The sequence below is a fragment of the Microcaecilia unicolor genome, chromosome 5, assembly GCF_901765095.1.
Source record: "Microcaecilia unicolor chromosome 5, aMicUni1.1, whole genome shotgun sequence".
NCBI classification, from domain to species: domain Eukaryota; kingdom Metazoa; phylum Chordata; class Amphibia; order Gymnophiona; family Siphonopidae; genus Microcaecilia; species Microcaecilia unicolor.
The window spans coordinates 213,750,631-213,774,237 of record NC_044035.1 but is presented as its reverse complement, the minus strand read 5'-3'; the positions used below and the strand labels follow the sequence as shown (position 1 = coordinate 213,774,237).

The following is a 23,607-nucleotide window of genomic DNA, read 5'->3' as shown; positions in this document are numbered from 1 at the left end:
TAGGGAAGATTGGCGAAAATGATGGTGGTTGGAATGACTTCTAATGAGGAAAGATTAACTCCCCTGTTTACTAAGCCATGCTAAGGCCGACACAGCCCATTCACTTTTAATGGGCTGTGTTGGCATTGTCGCGTGGTTTAGTAAACAGGAGTAAAGCAGCTAGGGCTCTTCAGCCTGCAGAAGAGATGGCTGAGGGGAGATATGATAGAGGTCTATAAAATACTGAGTGGTATGAAATGGATAGATGTGAATCACTTGTTTACTGTTTCCAAAATATTAGGGCTAGGGGGCAAGCAATTAAGCTACTAGGTAGTAAATTAAAATTGGCTTGGGAAAATCCACTGCTTATTTCTAGGATAAGCAGCATAGAATCTGTTTTACCTTTTGGGGATTTCACCCCAGATACTTGTGACCTGGATTGGCCACTGTTGGAAACAGGCTACTGGTCTTGATGGATCTTTGGTCTGTCCCAGTATGGCAACGGTTATGTTCTTATACAGCAAATGGTGCTAGTGCATTGCTGTATGTAGGCCTGCTCAGTCTATATGCTACCTAATTATACACCACAACACATAGATACACATACTTACACGCTGGTAATAGTATATACTTACATACGGTGGTGTGCTGAGTAGGGGTAGAAGGGGAGCATGCTCCTATAATTTGCTGCATTACATGCAATCTTACATTTTACAGGAAAATGCCAAGGAAGAAATCATTTTCCATTCAAGAAGCACTAGATATGATTCTCAACAAAAGATTTTGCAGTGAAGTTGTAGAAATCACTGTTATTCCCCCAGAGACTGTTGATGTCATGACTGATGAAGAAGACATTGATGAAGGAGAAGCTGTTTTTCATAATGTAAGTGGATGTGTAGAAGTTCATTACAACAGCATGACTACAGATCAGTTTGTTTCCAGCCTTGTCTGCAGTGATGAGAATGTTCCATACCATTCCAAATACCTGCACACTGGATGTGTCAGTTCTACAAGCAGGTCAGTTTCTGATGCCGTTGGCTGCAGCAATTAAGTAAAGGCTGACTGGCACACGGGCAAAAAGCAGGTAACCAGCAACTTGTGCAAGCATAAGCTTGATTATTGAATCCATTCTGCGGCCAATAAGGAAATACTAGTTGCTGTAACAGAGCAGTCTGAGCTGCTGATTTGTCCTGCACAGGCTGGTACTACTGAGCCCATACTTGGCATAGAATGACACTGATTGGCATAGAAGCTGAGAATGACATAGATAGCAAACACGCAGCTGAGCAAGAACGTCCAATCGAGCCAAAATGAAGAAAAGCACCTGGAAAGTTTGTTTGACAGTATTCCAAGCAAGCCAGACAGCCTGCAAGCTAAAGTGGTCGCCAAACTAGGTAATGTAATGTCAATGTTTGAACAAATTTTCACCCCCAAAATGTTTGAACTGATGGCACGTGAAACAACACGGTATGCTGCAAATTAAAAATGACTCGGAGATTTCTGCATCTGCCCTTTGACACCTATGTCTGCCATGGTCAAGACAGAATGTTGCAGCATTGACAGCAGATTTGATGCAGCAAACAAGGTGGTGTTTGTATGGTGGAGGGAGCAAGAGGCAACCGAGCCTCTCCTGCTGCAGCCCACACGACCACAACTCAGATCATGTACCCGGCTCCAACGCAATCAACGGCCCCTGTAGCGACGGCATTAAAAGTAATTGGATTTTTTTTTTTTTTTTTTAAGGGGGGTTTTGTTTGATTATGTGTTTACTTTTGCATTCTATGTAAGGCAAAATCTTTAATAAAAATATAATTAAAAAAAAAAAAAAAAAGTAATTGGAGCCCGAGGAGCAGCCACCCTCTTTCCTTCCGCGCCAGGGCCAGAGTGCACAAGCCGACGATTAAAGCGGTCGGAACTGGACCACAGAGCAGATGGCTGAGTCCAAAGGCTGAGACTGACAGCTGCAATGGGAGCCGAAGGAGTGGAGCAACTAGAGAAGGGAGCGGAGTGGAACACCTGCACAGAAGGCCTGAACACAGCTCGAGACGACCCATACCAAAGCTTCTGCCTGTATCACGACCACGCTTTCCCCTGCTGGGTCGGGCCCTGGGATTTTGACTGCAGGGGGAGACTGGATCTGACTGAGCCAGCAGATGAGTAGAGGCAATCGGGAGGTGTAACCCGACGGAACACCATAGACAAGGGTGCAGACGGAGCCCAGTGCCTTGGGGCACATGTCGTGCTTCCGATCGGGCACCTAACCCCTGCTCGAGCATCTTTCGCACCGATGAAGTCCGGACCCGTTCCCTTTACTGCTGCCTCCTGCTGCTAACTGAGGAGCGACTCTTCTTCTCTATCACAACACTGTGATTAATCCCCTACCTCAAACCTTAGAATCAGCACTCAGAATTACAGAGCCTCTGCACCGGGAGCATCACTTCCGAACATCTGATTGTGAGTAAAATATCCGCATTTGATACCATAATGAATACTGCCAAACTGTTCCTAGCAATCTACTCTTTATCATTGATCCACCTAATACTAACCACCCCACTCGCAGATATCAAGAACATACCCATACTATGCAATCACCGAATACTGACCAGATTCACCACACCACATCAAACCGACAATAACCAAAACAAAGGAAGAACACCAACATGTGTACAACCTCAACATAAGGAAAAGAAAGACTACAAAAAATCCACACAAACTAAGACACGACAACTAACAAAAGTCCACAACACCGAACACAGAAGACCCATATCAAAAAATTCAAGTAGGCTTAAGTCAACGCCAGATCCATTATAAACAAAACAATTATAACAGATTGGCTTACCTCAGCGAAACTTGATCTACTCTTCATCACTGAAACTTGGATTCACGATCAAGAGGACCCTATCATCTTAAACCTATGTCCTCCAGGATATAAAATCATTCACTGGACCAGAAAAGAAAAGAGAGGAGGGGGTATAGGGCTCATATACCGATCTCACCTCACTATTGAAACCATTGCTGAATCTATAACAACCCACCTTGAAATAGCCGCAATTAGAATCCACCACAAAACCCTACTAGACCACCTAAATTGCGTCCTGTTTTACAGACCACCATGCAACTGGAACGAAAGTCAAGCAGACTTCATGGACTTCGTCCCAAATACATGCGTATCCAACTCCAACATACTAGTATTAGGAGATATTAACCTTCAGCTAGAAGACCCAAACTCTACCAACGCACGTGAATGTAAGGACTTCCTTCATATATGCGATCTTACATGGCCACACATGCAAACAACCCACAAGAAGGGTCACACACTTGACCTCATCTCATACAAACTATCCACTGACCAGAATCTAACCATAACACAAACCAGATGGACAGAAACACCATGGACCGACCACTACAAATTAAACCTATCCCTAAAATGGCGGAAAAGGGACCCGGATACTTTCTGGCAACAAATATACAAAAATGACTGGACAACGCAAACGGACTCCATTTATTAACTCTCAGAATGGGACAAAAGATGCAGACAAATTCTAGACGTAATAGCACCCTTACAAACAAGAACTTCACGCAGACACAACTTGATACCGTGGTTCAACGAAGAATTGAAAAAATTAAAAAAAACCAATCAAGGAAACTGGAATTAACATGGAAAAAAAAATAAAAGACGAACACACACTCAACGCATGGAAACAAATACAAAGGAAATACAAATATGCAATATGTAATAAGACAGACCAAAAGGTCATACTACAGAACTAAAATTGGGTCAGACTACAATAACAAAAATTACACAACAAAAACAAGAACAACAAACGTATACTACGAGAGGCAAAATAGACCCACCAACATTTTGGCAATAATTCTATAATGACGAATGGACAGCACTTACAGACTCACCCCAATTTCTTAGTGAATGGGACAACAGATGCAGAACCGTTCTAGACAACATTGCACCGCTTAAAACCAGAACCTCACGTAGAAACAGTGCTTTTTTTGTAGAAAAAAAGGTGCCGGTACTCGTGGGTGGGACCACCACATATGGCTCCACCCCTATGATAGCCACACCCCTTATACCAGCCATGGCGCATATAAACAGATATCATTGAAAATATATTATACTAGTATAGAAGAAAAAAATAACATGATTTTCATTATAAATAATTTCTGTAAGCTCTTACAGCTCCAGTATACCCAGTGCAAAATAAGACAGCAGATGTAAATTCTCAAATTGGACATATTCCAAACACTAAAATGAAAATAAAATGATTTTTTTTCTACCTTTGTTGTCTGATGTCTTTGTTTTTCTGATCATGTTGGTCCCAGTCTCCGATTCTGCTGCTCTCTATCTGTTCTCTTAACTCCGTTTCCAGGGCTTCCTTTCCATTTATTTCTTTGCTTTCCTCCTTTCTTCTTCATTTCTTGTCCTGCATCCATAAGTAAAAGCTGGGTCCTCCTCCGTGGAATTGACTGGAGGAGGTATAACATGGATCCAGTTTTTGCCTATTTTCTCCATCCATGTGCAGTTTTTCTCCTCTTCCCTTTCCCTCATCTCCATCCATGTGCATCTTCTTCTTTTTTTCTTTTCTCCCCACCATCCATGTCCAGCAGTTCTCCTCTCTCCTCCCCTCCACCCATGTCCAGCACTTCCCCTGTATCCATATAAAGCAATAATTCTCTCTCCCCTCTCCTCCATCCAAGTCCAGCATTTCTCCTCTCTCCCCGCCAACCCCTCCATGTCCAGCAGTTCTCCTCTATCTCCTGCTCTCCCTCTCCATCCATTTCCAGCATTTTTCCTCTCTTCCCTGCCCTCACATCCATGTGCATCTCATTCCTCTCTTCCCTCCCCTCCATCCATGTCCAGTGATTCTCCTCTGTCCTGTCCTCTCCTGCCATCCATGTCCAGCGATTCTTCTCTGCCTCCTGCCATCCATGTCCAGCAATTCTCCGTTCCCTGCTCTCCCCTTCCAGCAATGTCCAGCAATTCTCTGTTCCCTTCCCTGCCCTCCCATGTCCAGCAATTCTGTTCCCTTCCTTCCCTCCCATGTCCAGCAATTCTGTTCCCTTCCCTGCCCTCCCATGTCCAGCAATTCTGTTCCCTTCCATGCCCTCCCATGTCCAGCAATTCTGTTCCCTGCTCTCCCCTCCCAGCGATGTCCATCAGTTCTCCATTCCCTGCCCTGCCCTTCTCTCCCAGCATTGTCCAGCAGCTCTCCGTTCCCTGCCCTCCCAGCAGTTGTCCGTTCCCTGTCCTCCCCTCTCCCATGTGCAGCAATTCCCGGACTAGTCAGCAGTGCGAACGATGCAGGCAGCGATTGAAAGAGGCTGTCTGCATTGGAGCTTCCCTGTGCGAGTCCCGCCTATGCGGAAACAGGAAGCTGTAACAATGTAGGTGGGACTCACACAGGGAAGCTCCGACGCAGACAGCCTCTTTCAATCGCTGCCTGCATCGTTTGCGCCTCTGCGTCTTTAAGTGCAGGTCTCGTCGGGAGGGTCGCCGGGGGGGGGGGGGGAGGGCAAAAAAAGGTGCCGGTACGCCGTACTGTTGCGTACCGGCACAAAAAAAGCACTGCGTAGAAATAACCCAATACCATGGTTTAACTAAGAACTAAAAGAACTAAAAACACAAGTCAGAAGATTAGAACGAGCAGGGAACAAGAAAAAAGACAAATCCACACTCAAAGACTGGAAACAACTACAAAGAAAATACAAATATACCATCAGACAAACTAAAAGAACATTCTATAAAACCAAAATCGGACCAAACTACAAGGATGCACACAAAACTCTTCTTACTCGTAAACAAACTACTAAATACTACACTGGTTACTTCTAACAACATAAACACCCCATCTGCTACCAATCTTGCAAATTACTTTAAAGAAAAAATTATAAAGCTGCGACTCATGATACCTACAAACATAACTGATTATACAAACCTCCTTGAATGTTTAGACCCAATACCTGGGGAATACCCAGCAGACCGATCATGGACCAACTTTGACACACTCTCATTCAACGACATCTCACAATTGCTTGGAAAATATGCCAAGTCGCAATGCAAATTAGACATCTGCCCTACTAGCCTTATTAGATCTGCCCCTCAACAACTCAAAACAGACCTCACGAAACACCTAAACTACATGCTACAAAATGACCTATTCCCCACGGATAAAGGAAACATTCTACTTACCCCTCTACCCAAAGATGCTAAGAAAAACACAATGGACCTAACCAATTATCGCCCAGTAGCATCTATTCCACTCATAACCAAACTCATGGAGGGCATGGTGACGAAACAACTCACTGACTACCTAAATAAATACTCAATTCTGCATGAGTCTCAATCAGGATTTTGGTCGAATCACAGCACTAAAACTGTACTAGTGTCTGTAATGAACTCATTCAAACAAGCAACTGCAACTGGCAACAACATACTCCTCCTACAATTCGACATGTCCAGTGCTTTCGACATGGTCAATCATGAAATACTACTACATATACTAGAATACTTCGGAGTTGGAGGTAAGGTTCTTAGCTTTTTCAGAGTATTCCTAACCACAAGATCATACCAAGTAACAATGAACGTGTATATATCAGCCCCATGGACACCCAAATGTGGAGTCCCCCAGGGATCCCCCCCCTCTTACCAACTGTCTTCAACATAATGATGATACCCTTAGTCAAATTACTAGCCAATCAAAACCTCAACCCCTACATATATGCAGATGTCACGATTTATATCCCGTTTAAACATGATCTAAATGAAATCACCAATGAGATCAACCAAAGCCTCCAAATCATGCACTCCTGGGCGGATGCATTCCAGTTAAAACTTAATGCAGAAAAAACACAATGTCTTGTTCTCGCCTCACAGCATAACACAAGCAACTTCACCACCATAACCACACCAAACTTTTCTCGTCTCAAATAATCTGAAAATTCTTGGAGTTACCATCGATCGAAACCTCAAACTTGAAAACCACGTGAAGAACACAATGAAAAAGATGTTCTACTCCATGTGGAAACTCAAAAGAGTAAAGCCTTTCTTCCTGAGATCCATCTTCCGTAACCTGGTACAGTCAATGGTATTGTCACCTGGACTATTGCAACGCACTGTACGCTGGCTGCAAAGAACAGACCATCAAGAAACTCCAAACAGCCCAGAATACCGCCGCCAGACTCATATTTGGAAAACCAAAATATGAAAGTGCAAAACCCTTAAGAGAGAAACTTCACTGGCTCCCACTTAAGGAATGTATTGCGTTCAAGATCTGCACGATTGTACACAAAATCATCCACGGAGACACCCCGACCTACATGCTAAACCTCGTGGACCTGCCTCCCAGAAATGCCAAAAGATCATCCCGAAAATTTCTTACGCTTCCCCAGCTGTAAAGGACTAAAATACAAGCTTATACATGCGACTTCCTTCTCCTACATGAGTAAGCAGTTGTGGAACTCACTACCAACTGACCTGAAAACAATCGACGAAATATCTAACTTCCGTAAATCTCTGAAGACGTATCTCTTCAACAAGGCCTACAAAGAGGACCCATAGCTTAACTATACCACCTCACCAATCCACCTCAACAATCCACCCCAGTTCTGAAAGTCATCTTTCTTTATCTATTTACTTAGATCTTTTTTTTCCCTTCCTGAATCTTTTTGCATCATCAATTGTATCTGATATCCTGGAATGGCGATGCCATAACAGATCTCTGTAAGCCACATTGAGCCTGCAAATAGGTGGGAAAATGTGGGATACAAATGCAATAAATAAATAACACAAAGAAATACCATCTCGCGAACAAATTACTAGACACATCGCTGGTCAATACAAACAATACTGACGTCCCATCTTCAGACAACCTAGCTAAATATTTCAACGATAAAATTATAAACCTATGTAAAACCCTACCTCTGGACAACCTGGACATAAAACACTTCATTAATAGGCTAGGCCCAACGTCTGGTGAATACCTGATTATGGTCAAACTTCGCTCTCCTCAGTGTCGACACTGTTACCCAGGCGATTAAAAGATACTCCAACAGCCACTGTCAATTGGACATCTGCCCCAGCTACCTAATACAATCTGCCCTCCAACGCTTCATAACAGATCTCACATCCCACTTAAAGTTCATGCTTCAGCAGGGTATTTTCCCTAATGAAAAAGGTAACATCCTACTCACCCCAATACCAAAAGACACCAAGAAAAAAAACAAACGATATCACCAATTACTGCCCAGTAGCATCTATCCCATTAGTAGTCAAACTTATGGAAGGACTGGTGACCATACAGCTCAATGATTACATAAACAAATTCACTATACTACATGAGTCAAAATCAGGAATTCCGACCTCAACACAGCACTGAAACAGTACTACTCACTCTCCTAACTAAATTCAAGTGGATTAGCAATAGGAAAAAGCATTCTCCTCCTCTAATTTGACATGTCCAGTGCGTTCGACATGGTTAACCATAACATATTACTAAGACTCCTAGATTACTTTGGAATCGGTGGAAACATTCTTAATTGGATCAAGGATTTTCTAATCACCAGAACATACCAAGTAAAATCAAGCACAAACATATCGCCACCCTGGAAACCAGATTGCAGAGTACTGCAAAGATCACCACTATCACCGATCCTTTTCAACCTCATGATGGTTCCACTTGCCAAGGCCTTATCCACCCAAAGCCTTAACCCATTTATCTACGCTGATGACGTTACATTATACATCCCCTACAAACATCTGTCAGAAATCACCAACAAAATCAAACTCAGCTTAAGCATCATGAGCTCATGGGCAAACGCATTCCAACTGAAACTTAATACAGAAAAAAACACATTGTCTCATCATCTCATCCCAATACAATACATACAAACCCACAAACATTAACACCCCGGGATATACCCTCCCTCTCTGACAGCCTGAAAATTCTCGGAGTAACAATCGACCGCAACCTTTCACTAGAGACCCAAATGAAAACCACCATAAAGAAAATGTTTCTCTCAATGTGGAAATTTAAACGCATGAAACCATTCTTCCCGAGAGACATATTTCGCAACTTGGTACAGTCAATGGTCCTAAGCCACACAGATTACTGTAATGGCATCTATGCAGGATGCAAAGAACAAATTATGAAGAAACTTCAGACCGCCCAAAACACAGCAGCAAGACTTATATATGGAAAAATACGCTTTGACAGCGCCAAACCACTCTGAGAAAAACCGCACTGGCTTCCAATTAAGGAACGTATCGCTTTCAAAATCTGCACGACAGTTCACAAAATTATTCACGGCGAGGCACAGGGATATATGACAGACCTCATCGACCTGCCAATCAGAAATACTATAAAATCAGCACGATCATATCTAAACCTCCACTACACAAGCAGTAAAGGACTCAAATATAAATCCACATATGCATCCAGCTTCTCCTACTTGAGCACACAACTTTGGAACTCACTACCTAAAGTAGTAAAAACTACGTTCGACTACCTGAATTTTCGGAAAGCATTAAAAACATGTCTGTTCAGAAGGGTATACCCCACCGACCCAAGATAAAAAAAAAAAACCTGGCACCTGCGACACAACATAACCAAAGACCTTAATGGACATATCCTAGCTCTTCCTCTCCCTAATTAAGTTCCCCCAATTGTATTTATCATACATGCACTTCATTCTACCATAATATTACCTGTAACTGTTCATGCCTTGTATCTGTTCATATCGGAATCGGCTAATGCCATTTACAATACTATGTAAGCCACATTGAGCCTGCAAAGAGGTGGGAAAATGTGGGATACAAATGTAACAAATAATAAATAATAATGCTTGCTTTGAATTTTGAGGATGTTGAGCCACTTGTGTCATGCAAATGATAGGATTAGAAGAAAAAAAAACACATCGTTCCCTCAGTCCAGTCTAATAAAAAAACTATGTCAACATAGGTGGTGTAGATCTACATGATTGGCATGCAGGCAAGTATGCAGTATGCAGATCCGTGGCAAGGAATGGTATTGGCCGCTTTTCAGATGTTCACGACATGGAAGTTGTCAATTCGTGGATTTGCTACAGGCTAATTCTTGGCAAGGAGTTTATGGATCAAAAGGAATTCAGACGTCATATAGTCACTGCATATTTGCATGTCGGTATTGATAAAACCAAGCGAGGTCTTCCGAATATAACAAGACCACTTACCATCTTCGATGACATGCACTATAATGCTACAGGCCAAACTGAGAGGGTAACCAGCATACGTGAAAAGTACACAAACAAAAAAAGCAACACTGGGCCTTCAAGACTGAGACAACAGGAGTAATTTTGGGCCTTCAAGACTGAGACAACAGGAGTAATCAAACATATAAATGGCGAGTGACCGTACTCACTCGCAAATGCACAGTAGAGACTTCCGTCTCTGTCCCGCCCCCGCGTTAATACGTGATGACGGGGGCGGGACAGAGAGGGAAACTGCGCAAAGCCGCCGCCGTTGCTACCGCTCCCTCCCCCCCCCGAGGTCGCCACCTCCACCCGGCCCAAGCACTCTCTTCGGTATTGAACTTACATCGACGAAACGCAGAACAGCTGAGCTCCCGTCGCCCTTTCTTCCCTGCCTGTGTCCCGCCCTCGCCGACATTACGTCACACGAGGGCGGGACACAGGCAGAGAAGGAAGGCCGACGGGAGCTCAGCTGATCTGCCTGCGTTTCGCCAATGTAAGTTCAATACCGAAGAGAGGGCCCGGGCCGGGTGCAGGGGTGGTGGCGGCAACTCCGGGGGGGGGGGGGGGAGGGGGCCTTGGCAAAACCCCATACTAGCCCGTTTTAACGGGCTCAACGGCTAGTTTATTGATAAATGACCCAACACAGGCCGTGTTTCGGCGCTAAACAACGCCTGCCTCAGGGGTCTGACAATAAAACATATAAAAACATATCACCTTAGGTGATTTATATGTTTTTATATGTTTTATTGTCAGACCCCTGAGGCAGGCGTTGTTGAGTGCCGAAACACGGCCCGTGTCGGGTCATTTATCAATAAATTACTCCTGTTGTCTGTCTTGAAGGCCCAGTGTTGCTTTTTTTGTTTGTGTACCTATAATGCCAACAGGCCACTTGATTCGCCAGAGACCACGGCAGCACCAATGTCAGATGGAGTCATGTTCTGGCAGACCAATGTATTACTGTGCAAAGTGTGGTGTAACTTTGTGCCCTGGCTATTTTTACCTGTATCATACTAGTTGAATGGCAATTGAGATACAAGTCTCATTAGGTGCCACCGATCTTATATCAATTTGTAACTTTTGAGTTTGATAGTTCTTTACTTGTTTCTACTGTTATTTTGTTATGTGCCAGTGTTACATTACAAAAAAAACATATCAGTTTTAGCCACACATTAATTTGGTACTTAATGGGTTAAATATCACCGTGAAGGTTTTGGTTTTATTGCAAGCTGTTAAAAAATAAAATCACATGGGTTGCTAAACAACATCTACATAGAACACCACATGTTTTAGAAGAGGAAAACGAGATAGTATTTACTTAAAATGATGAGTAAGATGAGTAGTCTGGTTAATTTTTATAATTCTCAATCCTTAGATGCATGGTTCGAATATACACAGATAAAGTTAGATAGGTAAAGTTGGGTAACTGTAAGATAGCTATTTACTCATTTACCTGGCTAATGCTGTCCAGCCAGCATTGAGTATTTGCACTGAGTGGACAAGGTGAAACGATGCCTGGGAACACCTCCCAGTGCTTCCCATTCTAACTCGGGGAATTTTTTGCATGTTCTAACTTGTCTACACAGAATTTAGCCAGTCAGCAGGGGGTAAATTCCAGCTATAAAGTTCTGTTTGGCTATCTCCTAAAGTTAGCTGATAAAATTGCCTTCAGACATGTATAGATTTGATATAGTGCAATTAGCAGATCCTTTTCTTTTTTTTGATGAGTATTGAACTCTTTTTACATGTTGTCATGTGTGAATTATGTGGACTTCTGTAGTTATCTGTATCTCACTGCAATTAAAAATACACCAAAAATGGTGTCAAAAGATTATACCTATATTAATGTACTTGAAAATGAAGACCTATTGTGCTCTTTTTTGCTAAGATATTTTGACTATTGAGATACCATATAGGTATGCTACATTGGAAGTCTTTAGGAACCCTTTTACTAAACTACATTTAAGCAGTTAAGCAAATTAGCATGTGCTGTTACCAAATGTGCACAGTAATTAACTGCAGTGGCATGACAGCATGCACTAATTTGCACGTTAACTGCATTCTACTTTGAGATCATTCAGTTCATCTATGTGGTAGTGCACAACATTGCCACGAATCTGGATTACACCTTTCTCAGTAGTTCAAGGTGATTTACATTCAGGTATAGTAGGTATTGTCCTAATCCTAGCGGCTTAGTCTGAGTTTGTACCTTGGGCAATAGAAGGTTAATCTCTTGTTTGTCCTGTTTGTCTGTCCTAATTAGATTGTAAGCTCTGTCGAGCAGGGACTGTCTCTTCATGTTATAGTGTACAGCGCTGCGTACGTCTAGTAGCGCTATAGAAATTATAAGTAGTTAAATGAGTTGCCCAAGGTCTCAAGGAGCAGAAGTGGGATAGGAACCAAGCTTCCCTGGTTCTCAGTCCCCTGCTGTAACCAGTAGGGAATTCCTCCACTCCATTGAACCAATAGGAGAGGTCTTTATATAGTACACTTTTAATCTTGGATGTTCTAGAAGAATTGGAAGGCATCCAATCTCAAAATAGCTGGAGTCATGGCAGCCATTTTGAGAAGACGGCATGGACAGCAGGGATTGGATGTCGCTCCTGTCTCTACTAGCTAATAGACCACCAGAGACTCTAAGGTAGCCCAAGGGAGGGGGCTACCTTTTATTTGGGGGAGGGAGAGAGGACTACCTTTGTTCCGTGGGTGGGATGGAAGAGAAGGATGAGCATATGGAGGCTGTTACAGTTTGCAGACGGGACCAGTTTTGGCTGAAAATGAAAATAACTTTCAGTATAGCAGTGATGTGCACCTGCTATGTGTATGATTAAGTGGCTTAACTTAGGCTAGAAAGACTGCTCTAAATCAAACTGCGTAGCTATACCTAAAGAAGCTGACCATTGCCTCTGTGTGGATAACTGCCAGTAGTCAGCAGTCTTACAGGTGGTTTATTCTTTCACAAGACAACTTGATTGTATGCATATTACTGCAAGACGTTCCATAAATGTGCATTCAAACAGGGCAATTTTTGCTATTAGTATATTTATTGTTCATCTTCAGCATTATTACTGGACATTAGCAAGATAAATTCTTCTATGGTTTTAGCTTCAATAGTGGACTCTGACTATACTTCCCAAAAATACTTGTATTTGTAAAATCCTCTCCCACAGGCACACATTCATTTATATAAGGGACTTATGTTAAATAAATTAGGCAAAGGAATTTATACTGGGGAATTGTTCAAGATTTATTTTTATGTCTGACTCACATTTCCAAAGAAAAGAGAAGAAGAAAAAGAAAACAACTCCCTAGTTGAAAAGGCAAAATCAAAACACAACCAAAAAGAAGGGGGAGGACCGGTGGTTCCAATGAAGGATATTTATTAAAGATACAGTAAAATGACAGACTCGACACAGTCTATGTTTTGGCGCCACAATGCACCTTCATCAGGTGTGAAAACAATTTTGATGAATGTTGAGTCCAAAAATGCTGAGAACAATGTCCAGTAAACAAACAATATGCATTAAAAAAAACACCAAAATGAGGTGCAATCAAAGCACAAGCCAAGCCTCATAGATGACGAAACAAATACTCATGTTTCTCCACATAAGAGAGGGTCCACTGTTCTCAGGATGCTAAGCTTTACAAGGTCTTAGGTCATCACAGGTGTCACACAAACTGTGGCCTGTCCTACTTATTGATAATTTTTCTGTTTTTTTTTGTCTCTGTAGCAATGGAAGAAAGCCATCCCTTATCCTCCGCACTCAGCTGTCAGTGAGAGTCCATTCTATCCTAGGTGAGTCCTAATATTTATCATATATATTGTAATGTTTTCAAAGTTATTTCAAGAGTAAAGAATGATTTACCCATGTAATTTGCCCATCTGAAAATTGCTCTACCTCAGTTTGCTTAAAAGTACTAGTGATATTTGGGTTGAAAAACAATGCGAATAATTTGGATTTACATATCTATACATGTAATTGTCTAGGAAGTGTCTTTGTGTGTATAGTGTACAGTGCTGCGTATGCCTTGTAGCGCTATAGAAGTGATTAGTAGTAGTAGTAACACAGATGCAAAATTGCTGGTGCTTTCTACCACAGCAGGTTTCAAGGTGAAAGCACATGTGCGCTCATTTAAGGGTGGTAATTCTGATTATGGCACCTATTTTAAACCTACTCTATAAAGAAAAGTAGGTGCCTACTTTTCCTCCTCGGAACATTAGTTCAAGTGGCATAGAGCATGGGTATATCTAGGTATGACCACTTAAACTAACCCTATAATTGTTGTAAATACTAACACCTAAATGTATGCATGAGCACATGTCAATAATTTATGCATGTACATGTGTGCTCTGTCCACATTCTATCCACACTTCGCCCACATGCTCCTCCACTGGCAAAGTACATGCCTTGAAAGCATGGCGCATATTTTTCCATTAATCTGTATTGTTATTACAGAGTGTCAGTTCCCAATTGTGCATGCAAATGACTAGAATACTGCCATTTTGTCACCTAAAACTAAACTGCTCCTTATAAAATTAAGCCCTTAGAGCTAAAGAGTACCCATGGGCTTTCCAGGAAAGTGGCCAATTGAAAATTGCTCCTATTTTTTTTTCAGGATTTCTGCTAGAAATGAATGCTTTATGGGGATAATTTTATAGAGATTTTTCCATCTGTAAAACCAGTTTTATATCAGGGGAAAAGGGCTTTTATAAAATAATAGAACTATGTACTACTCCTGGGGGAATTCTGTGCTACTGCGCAATGCAGAATATCTGCAAAATTCCCCTCCTCAGCAGACCACAGATTTTTGTATTTCCCATGCAGAATTCTGTGCAGTTTGCTGTTGTGGAGTGCAGCACAGAATATGCTTTGTTTCTGGTTGCCTCCCTCACTCCCTGCACACCTACCACTCCAGTGCAGCAAGAGAGATGCTGCACAGACACACATCAGGACCATTCTGGGGGTCTTTTACTAAAGATTAGCTTGAATAGGAATAATATGGGACCAGCTGCAGATAACTAGATCTAACCTTTAGTAAAAGACCCACTCTACTTTCTCTGCTGCCTTGGTCCCCAGCTGTTTTTTTAAGCTGCATGGCTCAAAGGAATAGTTGATCCCAGGATGACAGGAGGAGGAAGCAACCTGATGTGTGACACTGCAGCTCCTCTGTTGCCACGCTGTAGTGGTGCATATGCAGAGAGAGAGGGAGGGAGGGGGTGCCTGGAAAAAAAGTGGGTGGAGTATGTTGGGGGGGGGGGGGGGTGGCAGCTGGAAATATGGTAGATAGTGTTTGTGTGTGTGCGTGCCATGGAAGGGGGTGAAGGGCTGTAGGAAGGTGCATGTGTATGTGTGGCGGGGGAGGGAGCTGAAGCAAGTTGGATGGGGTGGGTATGCTGTAGGGTGAGGTAGATGGGGTGGTGTATGCAGTGGAGGGGTGGGGTAGGAAGAAAGCGGAATAGTGTGTATACATGGGGTGGAGGGCTAGTAAAAGGTGGTTGGGAAATGTGTTCCAAGGGGGGAGGGCTGGCAAAATGTGGATGGAGTGTATGTGCCTTGGGGATTGGGGCATAGAAAAGTAAGGTGGGGATTTGCCTAGGAGAGGGAGAGACAACATTGGGAGTGGACAGAATAGAGGTCTTGCTGGGAGTTAAGGGAAGAGTATAGGGAGGGCAGTAAAGGCTTTTTAGGGAATTAGGAATTACATATAGAGTATATGCAGATGATATACAGTTCTTTCCCATTAAAAGATCTATAAGAGACACTCGGGACTTTCTAACATTGTGTCTCTGTCAGTTAAAATTTGGATGACAGCCAATTGGCTTAAATTGAACATGTCTAAAACACAAATTCTAATTCTATCAGATCATCCTAATATGACTTTTCCAACTGAATTTAAGGGGAAATGTAATATTCCAATTGTGTGCGAAATTAAATATCTTGAAATTATTTTAGATTCAACATTGCCATTAAAACTCATTTCAGTACCTTGATGAAAAAGATCTTTATGTTGAGGATGCTAAGAAGATTAAACGAACTGTTATCAGAGAACAACTTTAGAACTGTGATACATGCATTGTTGATGTCTTTTTTATTATTATTATTACTTCAATTTATTGTTATTGGGGTTGCCTGCAAACATGTTGAAATTGTTCCAACTAGCACAGAATGCTATGGCTAGATTATTGAGCAGTCCTTCAAGATTTGATCATATTACGCTGCTTCTAGATAGATTGGTTGCCAGTAAAATGGCATATACAGTATAAGATATTGACACATTTATAAAGCCTTGAATAGTGATGTTCCCACTGCACTATTGACTGCTTGAAGAATTTACTATCCTCCACACTCTTTGCTTTCAGCAAATAAACTTTTATTAGATATTCCTTATTTCAGACATATCCGCCTAGATGATTACAGAGCTAAGATGTTTTATTTTGACGAAGCTTACTTGTGGAATGTGCATCCTGAGAGCTTGCCATGTACAGTTTTGAAAACTTTTTAAAGTCAGTATTGTTTAAACAAGCTTTTAACTGAAGATTCAGAATCATGGCGAGAGCTTGCACTATTGAGTGGCTGGTTATATAATTTATCCTGTTTTTATTGTGTGCATTTTTAATTTATGTATGTTTATTCATAAACTGCTTAGTACGGTATATAAACTGAAGAACTAAAGGCTGAGGGATTGCAGAGTGGTGTTAGAGGGTAGAGAAAAGCTGAACAGAAAAGGTGGAGGAGGGGGAGAAAAATTGGGGTTATTCACCCTGGAGAAGAGATAGAAAAAGCTGGGGACTGAACTTACCAGGGGAAGGGATACAAGCTGAGAGAAATGTAGAAAGGTGTGAGCAAAATGGAAATTAAAAAAAAAAAAAAAGGTGGGGGGGGGGGGGGGAACCTAAGGAGGGAAACTACTGTGATGGTAAGTGTGTGTGTGTGTGGGGAGGGGTGTTATTTCATTCCTGGAGAGATGGCAGGCCTTATAATGAGGGAATTTTGCACAAGAAAATTACAAATGAAGTGTGCAAAATTTTCAAATATTGTGTGCAGAACTTCAACATTTGTGCAGAATTGTCTCAGGAGTAGTATATGCATTAAAAGAGCACACACAGTATTTGCCTACTATTATGCATACCAAGTATAGGAGTTCTGGGGCATAGTTTGGCCAGAATGGATGCAGAGTTGTGATACGCAAAAAAAAAAAAAAAAAAAAACAGTGAAGGTGACTCAAAAAAAAAAATACACAGATGATGTTCCAAAGGATCTAAACATTTATTGTCCAACAACCAAGACTTGACATGGCCGTGTTTTGGCCTATCTGGCTTGCCTCAGGAGTCTCTTGGGGTTGGCAATGTGATCTGAAAGGAATTTTGCTTTGTGATGTACTGTAGGATATATCTGTTGCAGGTGTTAATCTTGGTGGGAACTGCTGCACGCCAGGAAATACATAACTGTGTTTTCTAAAAATCACTTTCCAAGACAAACAGCAAGGTGTCCGTTATCTAGAAAGAGATTTGCATATAATGGAGGCAGTGTATGCAAATCAAGTTCATGCAAATTCATTGTGGATGTCCTGAAAACCTGACTGGCATGGGGTACTCCAGGACTGGACTTGGGAAACACTGGCTTAAGTTATAATTTATTGCTGAGATTTGTTTTGGGCGTGTTTTATAAATATATGCTTAGGAGTATGTATCTCTATAAAATACTATTATAAATCCTGCAGAAATCTGGCCATAATGAAACTACATTGCATGTACAATATGCATGACTGCACATACTGTACATGAGTAAATCGTGATTCAGCCAGTGCCCCACCCCAAATCCACCTTCAAACACACGTCTACACCAGAGATGCACATAGATAAGTGCAGGGTAATTTAGAAGAGGCATTTTACTTATGTACATGGGCATACATGATTGTGACATTATTCTGCAGCTGCCTCATAACTCAGGTTTTAGAAACTACAGAGACATATTAGGAAATCTGGAAGCACCGATGTGTGAATAAAGGACAAACGTATGGATTATTATTTTAGTTGTTTATTTTTAACACTTTTGAGTTCTATCTAACATTCAACACATTCAGAAGAAACTAACTGTATGTAACTCACCTTAAACTTGGGTCAGAAAAAGTGAGTAATCAAATCTAAAATCTATATTTGTAAGTTTTCTAATTGATAGCCTAGTTAGAGAATATATGATAATAGTTGCAGAAAAGTACCATGTTCTATGTATTGTCATGATGAATGAGTAAACATACAAATCCAAAACAAATTCTCTGCTGATTCATGCATAAAGACAAGTGTTCCAAAAAAGGAGGAAAAAAGCCTCAATGAGCTCAAGACATAATCTGTTTTATAGAACTAGAATCTCCATCATCAGGTCAAAAACCTCCTTTATGGCATGTTACTAAAAAAAAAAATTATAATTTTTTAATATGAACTTATCTTTAAAACTGAAGTAATGCCCACTTCATCCAGTGCATACTTTGCAACTCCACAACCGATGATGGTCAGTGTTTCTCTTCAAGCTGCTTCATGGCACATGGATTGCACTAGAGTAGGGGAGGGGAAGGGAAATGGGACTTGATATTACAACCTTTCTGTGGTATTTTGCAACTACATTCAAAGCAGTTTATATATATACAGGTACTTATTTTGTACCTGGGGCAATGGAGGGTTAAGTAACTTGCCCACAGGAGCTGCAGTGAGAATCGAACCCAGTTCCCCAGGAACAAAGTCCACACTAACCACTAGGTGTCAGGTCCTCGAGGCCGAACTGGAATATGTGAGCCCTTGGACCACTGTCGAGGAGCGGCAGCGGCAGGCAAGACCACCCTGGAACGGGATACACGGAAGGACGGGGCTGGACTTCTGGACTGGAGTCGGGACTGAGGCAGGCAACTGGAACCGGCAGAACAGGAACAGCTTCACCTGCACTTGACCACCGTTCCCCTGGAGTTGAGCTCCAGCGTGCGGGTGGTCGGCAGGACTTGCAGGACGAGGCCGGTACTGGAGATCCAGAGGACCCACCCTGGGTCAGGGAACACGAGGAAGCTAGACTAACTACTAGACTCAGACTGAAAGCTGCTGCGCTGCCCCTAGCAAGGAACACAAGACAGACCAGGGAGACAAGACGAACAAAAGCGTAACAGGAGCAAGGACTAGGGCACACAGCAAGCTAGGCAGAACGGGGTTCAGGGAGTATTCACAGGGTAAACCCACTAGCTAGGTTGAGGCAGGATACAGGATAAGCACCCAGGAAATACACACTAGCTAGACAGAGACAGGATTCAGGATGTACACTCAGGATATACAAGCAGGGTTCAGGATATACACTCAGGGTAAACTCCCTAGCTAGGCAGAGGCAGGGTTCAGGATATACCCTCAGGATATTCAAGCAGGGTTCAGGATAGGCACTCAGGGTAAATGCCCTAGCTAGGCAGAGGCAGGGTTCAGGATAACCCCTCAGGGTAAACACCCTAGCTAGGCAGAAGCAGGGTTTGACTGGAACCGGCAGAGGTCAGGGCTGGCAGCAAGCGAGGAAAGTCAGGAACAAGCAGGAGTCAAACTCGTCAGGCAAACAGAAGGAGTAACCAGGAACTAACGGAGTCTTAGGGCTGGCAGCAGGCAGCAGGCAGAAGAGTATATCGGGGTTCAGGCAATAGAGACAGGCAGCAGGCAGAGAGTATTGGGGTTCAGGCAATGGAGGCAGGCAGCAAACAGAGAATATCGGGGTTCAGGCAATAGTCAGAGACAGGCAGCAGACGATAGAATACACCAGAAACTAGCAGAGTCAGGCTGAAGCTACAGACTCCCACCACAAACCGAGGGAGAGTGGCTGAAGGCTTCAGACTCCAAACACAGAGCAAGGGAGTAGAAGGACAAGCAGTCCACAGACACAGAGTAGCAGGGCAGAGCCCCCCACAGAAGGACTTGCAGTCCACAGAAGGGCAGAGCCCACACAGAAGGACTAGTAGTTCACAGACACAAAGAGAAGCTGGGCCAGAACCCAGAGAAAGGCTAAGCAGTAGTGCAGCAGAACACTAACTAACCTGACCTGGCCTAAAGGCATAACACCATGCAAAGGCCATGAATGCTAGCACAGCACTTCCTTATGAAGGTCCTCACTGATGATGTCACCTGCGCAGGACAGGAGCAGGAAACACACTCATACCAAGGGGAGGCTGGGAACACATAGGAAGTGAACACACAGGAAAGACAAGCAGGAGCCATCTTGGAAGCTGGCACAGAGTAGGCGGCAGCCATCTTAGATGCTGGCTACCCAGAGAGGCATAGCCCACACAGGTGAGGTCTAGTGAAGTAATCAGCACACAGAGCCAGAGACAAAACTAACACAGAGACAGACAGAAGCCAGCACAGAGGCTGACCCCCAGAAACAAGATAAGGCTGAGGGTGATCACGGCCACAGACGTAACACTAGGCTACTAAATATAATCACGAAAAGTCGCTAGACAAACTTCATACACAAATCTTCCTTATGGTTACAAAATTTATGCACAACACTGGGCTTCGCGGCTGACGTGCTGCAAGGGCTCATATATAGCCGAAGGAAGATGGCTTCCTCTTTTATAGTGACGGCAAGTTGCCAAACACTCAAGCTAGCTAATCAAAAGGAAAGGCTATTAACCCAATCAAAATACAGAATTTGAAAATAACAAAATGACGGTTTTGGAAGCAGACTCATTATTGAACACAAATGAGAAGAAATGACACCATTTAATCCGGGTATTTAGTCCCTTGGGTTTCAAACTGCTGAGACGGAAAATCCATTTTTGCTTTTGCTTTTGCTGGAGGAGAAATCTGTCATGCCACACTCCTTTTTTTTTTTTTTTTTTTTTCCAAAGGCTTCCCCCCCCCCCCCTTTTTTATGGTAATCAATAGAAATAAAACAAAATAAAACATGGAAAAGAAAATATGATACCTTTTTTATTGGACATAACTTAATACATTTCTTGATTAGCTTTCGAAGGTTGCCCTTCGTCAGATCAGAAATAAGCAATTCACTACAACACCACACAGCGTAAAGAGTCAAAATTGTGATGATTTTGTACGCAGTGCATTGCTAGAGGAGCTGAATGTTTTTGTTTTTGTGTATTGATGTTGCTTTTATGTTCCAATAATCGCACTCGCAACTTTCTGTCCATCTGAAGTCACTATAAAAGAGGAAGCCATCTTACTTCGGCTATATATGAGCCCTTGCAGCACATCAGCCATGAAGCCCGGAGTTGTGCATAAAATTATGTAAGCATAAGGAGGATTTGTATATTAAGTTTGTTTAGCGACTTTTTGTGATTATATTTTCTCCTTTTCTCTAGTGCAAACCATGTGCTCTGAAGCAGCTTGAAGTGAAACACTGCCCGTCAGCCGTGGAGTTACAAAGTATGCACTGGATAAAGAGGGCATTACCTCAAATTTAAAAGTTATTTTCATATAAAAATACAAAGAATTTGTTTTGAGTAGTTTATCATAAAGAAGGGGTTTTTTTTTTAAGTCGATGATGGAGATTCTAGCGCTATAAGACAGATTGTTTTGAGCTTGTTGAGACTTTTTTCCCTCTCGTTTTTGGAAACTTTCTCTTTATGCATGAATCAGCAGAGAATTTGTTTTGGATTTGTATGTTTACTCATTTTGCAATTCTCTTACCCTAAGGAATAAACTAGTTGTCATGATGAATGGCCTGCACTGTATATGATATATAAAACAACCAATAACAATTTTCAAGTATAAAAAATACATGTTTTAGCTTTTTAAAGTGTATTTGGTTTATTAATTGTCCTATGTCCCACAAATTGAATCAAAGTGCTTACAAATAAAACAAACATAAAGGGGGGGGGGGGGCCTGCTAGGGAACCGCGTACGGGATGGTCACCTGAGTGTTAAGCTCTCCTCTTTAACTTTATAGAGCATCGTTTTTGAAGCTGGTTAATTGATGGTTAACATTATAAACTCCATAGGTGAATCTTCAGACCATGTCCAACTCTAAACGTCAAAATGAAGACAATAATCCTTTACTGCTATGGGTTCAAAGCGATCTAAATCTGATTTTCTCTCTCCAGAGAAAATGGCTTCCGCCAAATCATATTTAGTAGCAGTTTCTTCAGAAGCTATTATGGATGAATTAAAAGCCTTGCTTGATTTAACCATGAAACATTGACACCACCTGCAATTTAAAATCTGATCTTGCTGCTTTATCTTCCTTGTTAGCTGATTTTTAATGCTAGGCTAGAACATGTGAGCAAAACTCGGAACAGGCTGACCAAAATATACAACAGTTTCAGCAATCAACAAAAGATAAGTTCACCTCACTGGAAAGAAACCTGGAAGAGTTAGCCAATAGAAGTCGGCATAACAATATTTGACTCTTAGGCATAATTAAAGGTGCCGAAGGTCCTGAAATGCTAAAATTTTTATCTTCCTGGATACCATTATTGCTGAAGCTAAACTTCGAGCAGCAGTTAGAATTTGAACAAGCACACCGTTTGCCGAGTAAACCCAAACCGCATGAAAAGCACTCTCATCCCATTGTGGCAAAACTCCTCCGCTTCCAGTAGGCACTACAAGTCTTAACTACCACCAGAAACATCCCTTATATATTATATGAAGGAAGGAAAGCCAAAACCACAGCTACAAAAATAAAATGGTTCCTCCAGATGAGGCCCTGACTGAAAGACTTGGGTTCATGCTATGATCTAAAATACTTGGCGAGAATGACTGTGACACTAAATAATTCCACCACATCTTTCGACTTACCAAGAGACTTCCAGGCTTTCCTTGATCAAGGTGCATCAACAGGAATGACTGATTAAATATATTTAATATATGTGTTCCTCCATTAAAGTTACCTATCACTTATGGTAAGATTCACATATTTTTCTCCATAGTTGTATCAAAGAAGTTTTAACCTCTGTCTCAATCTCTGGCTTCTCTTCTATTTTCAGATACAAATATTAATACTTGACTTTTTCATATAGATACTACCAGTGTATATAGATTTGTTAAATGGGGAGTATTATTTTTCATCCTCACTCACATAATACGTGACCTCGTTTGCAATCCTTTTGCACTCATCTTTAAGTGCCATGAGGCTGAGCTCCCAAGCTCTATTTGCCGCTCTGTTAATGTTACATGTTTTTTTTCTATTCATGCAATTTTTATTATTGCCTCATTGTACATGCTTTTTTTATTATTTCTGCAATAATTTCATGTTACATAAATGTATAGATAACTAGTAAAAAAAGGCCGGTTTCTGACACAAATGAAACGGGCGCTAGCAAGGGTTTCCTTGGAGTGTGTATGTTTGAGAGAGAGTGTGTGTGAGAGTGACTGTGTGAGAGAGAGTGAATGTGCGAGTGTGTGTGTGTGACAGAGAG

The 23,607-nt window shown here is 42.0% G+C and overlaps 1 protein-coding gene across 1 annotated transcript in view; it reads left to right on the top strand.

Annotated features, from left to right (window-relative positions):
• FHOD1 (formin homology 2 domain containing 1) overlaps nucleotides 1–23,607 on the top strand; it is a 586,414-nt gene that overhangs the window by 206,778 nt on the left and 356,029 nt on the right. Inside the window, exon 3 of the mRNA XM_030203753.1 lies at nucleotides 13,947–14,011. Coding sequence (XP_030059613.1) covers nucleotides 13,947–14,011 — 65 coding nt within the window. The remainder of the gene's footprint in view (nucleotides 1–13,946; nucleotides 14,012–23,607) is intronic.